The sequence below is a fragment of the Terrapene carolina genome, unplaced genomic scaffold, assembly GCF_002925995.2.
Source record: "Terrapene carolina triunguis isolate 2854851 unplaced genomic scaffold, T_m_triunguis-2.0 Scaffold21767, whole genome shotgun sequence".
Taxonomy (NCBI): Eukaryota; Metazoa; Chordata; order Testudines; family Emydidae; genus Terrapene; species Terrapene triunguis.
In genome coordinates, this window is record NW_020686118.1 from 1,215 (window position 1) to 5,744 (window position 4,530).

Consider the following 4,530-nt stretch of genomic DNA (forward strand, 5'->3'; position numbering starts at 1 on the left):
GCCCCTCACTCCTGACCCGCAGCCCCTGCCCCCCCCAGCCCTGCCGGTGCCCCTCACTCCCGACCCGCAGCCCCTGCTGGCCCCGCCCTGGGCTCCCGCAGCTGTGGCAGGCCCGGCTCTCCCCTCCCGCAGAACTCGCGGTACCAGACCTACCAGCGGATGTGGAATTACATGCACTCCAAGCAGCCCAGCGTCTTCGTGAAGAGCACGGAGGAGGGAATCGCCCGGGTGCTGAATTCCAGATACGCCTTCCTGCTGGAGTCCACCATGAACGAGTATCACCGGCGCCGCAACTGCAACCTCACCCAGATCGGGGGGCTGCTGGACACCAAAGGCTACGGCATCGGCTTGCCCCTGGGTAGGGCGGGGGCTGGGCGGGGGCTGGGGGGCTCCGTCCCTGCCCCGGGGGGGCCCTGCATCAGCGACTCCTGGGGGCTGGTGGGGGGCTCGCAGGGAGGGATAGGTCAGGACTGTGTGCGGGGAGGTATGGGGGGCCGAGGGTGTTCCTCCAAATGGGGCTGGGACGGGGGGTTGTTGGGGTCAGGCTGGTCTCTCCGGCGGATGGGGATGGGGGGCAGAGGCTGGTCTCCGAGCTGGGAGCTCATGTCCCTTCCCAGGCGGGTCTGTGGGCGCCGGCGCTGGGCGTCGTCCCCAGCGGTATCCAACAGGTCGGCTCTGGTGCCCCCCGGAGCGGCACCTCCCTGGCGCGGTAAAAGGGCCCCGCTGCCCCTCGGTCCCTTCTCACCGCCCGGTTGCTGGGACGCAAGCGACCCCCCCTTGGCGGTTCCAGCGCAGTCTGGGCTGGAATACGGAGCTGGATCACGCCCGGGGCTGCGGGATTTCCGGCAGCGCAGACCAGGGTCCCACACACCTGGGACAGGGCCATAGTCCAGCGCCGGCTCTGTAAGAACTTTAAACCCAGAACCTAGGAGAGGGACAGACTCAAATTCCCCCTCGTGGGAGCGGCAGCCCGAGCCCCGGCCTCCTGTAGCAGACCCCCCGCCCGGTCCCAAGGCCAAGGAGCCAGCGCCAGGCTGCTCCCAAAGGGGCATTGACTGGTTGGCCCCGGGAAGGTGCCCGCAGATGCCCCACCTAGGGCGAGCCATGGAGAGGAGCCTGCCCTCCCAACACCATCTGCCCCGAATTGTGACCCACAAGGGCCAGCTCCGGGGGACAGGTCCCGGTCCTGGGCAAGCCAGCAATGGGGGTGCAGCACCCCCTGCCTCCTCCCGGGGCCCGACCCCACAGCATCGCTCGCTGCCCGGGCACCGCAGGGGGGCTGGCCCGGGAGGGGACGCGCGGGTCTGCCCGGCCCTGGCATACGGGGGAGGCGCTTGTGGGTCTCGCCCGTCTCGCCGGCTCGGGACGGATCGTAGGGGTGGTTCCCGGCTGGATCCAGGAGAACCGCTTCAGGGCTTCGCAGCACCCAGGCTCTGGGACGTCCCATCACCGCAGCCAGGGGCTGCCGGACGCTCCGAGGGAACGTGGGACTTATGTGGCTCAGATGCGGCCCCTCCAGTCGTGGCTACGTCGGGGCGTGTCCCAGGCTGGCGCTCTCACTGCCCCGGCAGTGGCGCTGCTCACCGACGGGACGGGAGGGGACGGGACCCCCCAGACCCAGGAGGAATTAGCGTCACCGAGCTCAGAGCGGCACGTCGGTCCATACAGACAATCCGATCGCGACGTGGCAGGGCCAGGATTGGGGTTCACCCGAGGCCCTTTCCTGGCCGGGATCACAGATCCCCAATGCTCACGCCTGGCCGTTCGCCCGGACACCTGGAGACCCGGCTTCTCCCCCACATAGACCCAGCTGCGGCCAGGCAGGAAATGCCCCCAGGTTTGCTCGTATCCGGGACACAGGCCCGGCTCCCTCTTGGACGCCGTCTGTGTGCCACAGGAAGGGAGACTGCGCGAGGCCTTTCCCCCTGTGCCCCTTCTCCCACGGCTCTGCTCCGGGCCAGGGCAGACCCTACTAGACCTGTCAGCCAACCAGCCCCAGGGCCGCGGGCTCGGCCCGGACCGCGGGACCCGTCACCGGGCGGCGAGGCGGCTCCGTGGCTGGGCGCGGCTCCGAGAGCCGTCCTGGGGAGCAGGAACCCGCCAGTCAGAGCGGCACGTCTGGCAAAGCCGACAAGGGTTCCTGGTGGCCGTTCCCTTGGCCGGGGAGTCTCGGAGATCCGGGTCCCGCGCTGTTCGTCAGGCCAAGGTGCGACTCTGCCCACATCCCTACGGCGGGCGCAGGACCCGGGAGGTTTTCTTCCGGGCTCTGTCCGAAGCCGGGAGAACAGAGACTCCGGACGTCAGCTGGGCACCGGCTTTGTACAGCGAAAGTCTGCTCAAGTCTCCGTCGCTGCCACGGACAGGATGGAAGGGAACCGAGTCAGCCCAGAGAATCTCTTTTTGCATCACGTCCTGCATCCGCATGGGCTGTCACGGACTCCCAGGTCAGGCCCACTCCTGGCCCCATGCGGTCCGTGGGGGGAACCCCCTTCAGTGCGACAGCCCTTCTCGGGGGTCCACTCTCTCCCAGGGTCAGGCCCCTCCACCTCCTGGAGCCGCACCTCTCTGAGCCTTAGCACGTCTGTCTGCCCTCAGGGAGTCCACTCACTCGGGCCCCCCACCCGTCCCGTTCTCTAGCCCGGAGCGACTCTCAGCCAGCGTAACACAGGAGGTTTATTGAGCGTCTGAACCCAGCACAGGAAACTCTCCGGCCTCAGGCCTGGCCTCCCTCAGCCCAGCACATCCCAGTCTCTCTGCATCCAGGTGGGCTCTGCCTGCTCCCCCTCTCCAGCCCTGAGATCCCCTGCTCCCCAGCTGGGCATCTGATACCCCCGGCCCCAAGCCCCGCCCCTGTCCATTGTCTTCCCTCCAGGTAAACAGGGTCGTAAACCGGGGCCTCCTCTCCTGCTTCTCCCTCTGGCTGGAACCGGCTGGTCAGGTCACTGGGTCCTCACTCTGCAGCCCATTGTCCTCCCACTGGCCAGAACCGGCTGCGTCTCCTCAGCTGGGCCTCTGGGTCACCAGGTCGCTGGGGTATCCATCCTCCTGGCCACCGGCTGGGTCCCCACGTCCTCTCTCCGGTCCTCTGCAAAACACACTCCCTCTCCCCTCACCTCGTTAAACCAGTAACGCCCAGGGAAACTGAGTCCCACCCCCTGCATGCAACCCACTGGAAAAACCTAGAACCGCCCACTTGTCCCAGGCTGCGACCTGGCGAAGGTCTCGCTCCCACTCTCGATGGCGCACGCCAGGATTGCCAGGGCTCGGCAGCCAGGTCCCGGCTGGACATGTGCCGGGCATCACCTGGTCGTCCATGCAGGCCCGGGGGGCTGAGCCCGCCGCAGAGCTGCCGCATGAGGGCCGGGGGGTCGCCTCACGGGGAGGGAGACTGTCATGGAGATGCACGGCACTCGCAGGAGAACAGACGTTCCCGACCTCCCCACTCGTGTCCGTTCCACATCCCGCTGCCGGCGAGAAGGGGCCGAGGGGGCAGCGGGGGCCTTTTTACCGTGCCGGGGAATTGCCGACCTGCCCGATACCGCTGGGAGGACTCCCGGTGCCCGCGGCCCGCACAGACCCGCCTGGGAAGGGACACGACCACACAGCTCGGAGACCACCCGTGGGTCAGTGACCCGCTGCTCCCTTGGGGGCTCGCAGGGGGCAGGGGGCAGTGGCTTGCAGGGGGGCAGAGCAGGCCATGTGGGGGGCAGAGGCTGTTCTCTTGGAGGGTTCTGGGGAGCAGGGGGCAGCGGGTTGCAGGGGAGCAGAGGCTGTTCTCTTGGGGGGTCCTGGGGGGCGGAAAGGCAGCTGGGGAGCTGGGCCATTCCCTGGGGCCAGGCTGGGGGCAGCCCCCCCGTGCCCGCAGTGTCCTGACCCCCCGTTCCCCAGGCTCCCCGTTCCGGGACGAGATCACGCTGGCCATTCTGCAGCTGCAGGAGAACAACCGGCTCGAGATCCTCAAGCGCAAGTGGTGGGAAGGGGGCAAGTGCCCCAAGGAGCAGGATCATCGGGCCAAAGGTGAGGGGGGCCGGGGGGCGCTGCAGGCCCAGCTGGGGGGGGGGGACTGGCAGTGTGTGGGGGAGTGCGGCCAGCCCCCCCTGACCCCGTCTCTCCCCCCAGGCCTGGGCATGGAGAACATCGGGGGCATTTTTGTAGTTCTCATCTGCGGACTCGTCGTTGCCGTCTTTGTGGCCGTCATGGAATTCGTCTGGGCCACGCGCCGCTCGGCGGAGACCGAGGAGGTGGGGAGCGCTGGGGCTCCGGGACGGGGAGGGAACCCAGGCGTCTGGTGCTGGAATGGGGGGGGGGGTGACAAAAGAACCCAGGCATCCGGTGCCAGGAGGGGTGGTGAGGAAGGAACCCAGGCGTCCGGCACCAGGAGGTGGCGAGGAAGGAACCCAGGCGTCCGGCGCCGGGAGAGGGGGCAAGGAAGGAACCCAGGCGTCCGGGAGGGGTGGTGAGGAAGGAACCCAGGCGTCCGGCGCCGGGAGGGGTGGTGAGGAAGGAACCCAGGCGTCCGGCGCCGGGAGG

The 4,530-nt window shown here is 68.7% G+C and overlaps 1 protein-coding gene across 1 annotated transcript in view; it reads left to right on the plus strand.

Annotated features, from left to right (window-relative positions):
• The window catches only part of LOC112124688 (glutamate receptor ionotropic, kainate 5-like), a gene marked incomplete at its 3' end in the record, with an annotated part of 5,360 nt that extends 1,119 nt beyond the window's left edge, over positions 1 to 4,241 (plus strand). The window contains exons 4-6 of the mRNA XM_026662049.1: positions 133 to 358; positions 3,889 to 4,017; positions 4,120 to 4,241. Of these exons, the coding sequence (XP_026517834.1) occupies positions 133 to 358; positions 3,889 to 4,017; positions 4,120 to 4,241 (477 nt within the window). The remainder of the gene's footprint in view (positions 1 to 132; positions 359 to 3,888; positions 4,018 to 4,119) is intronic.
• Between the last annotated feature and the right edge of the window lie 289 nt (positions 4,242 to 4,530).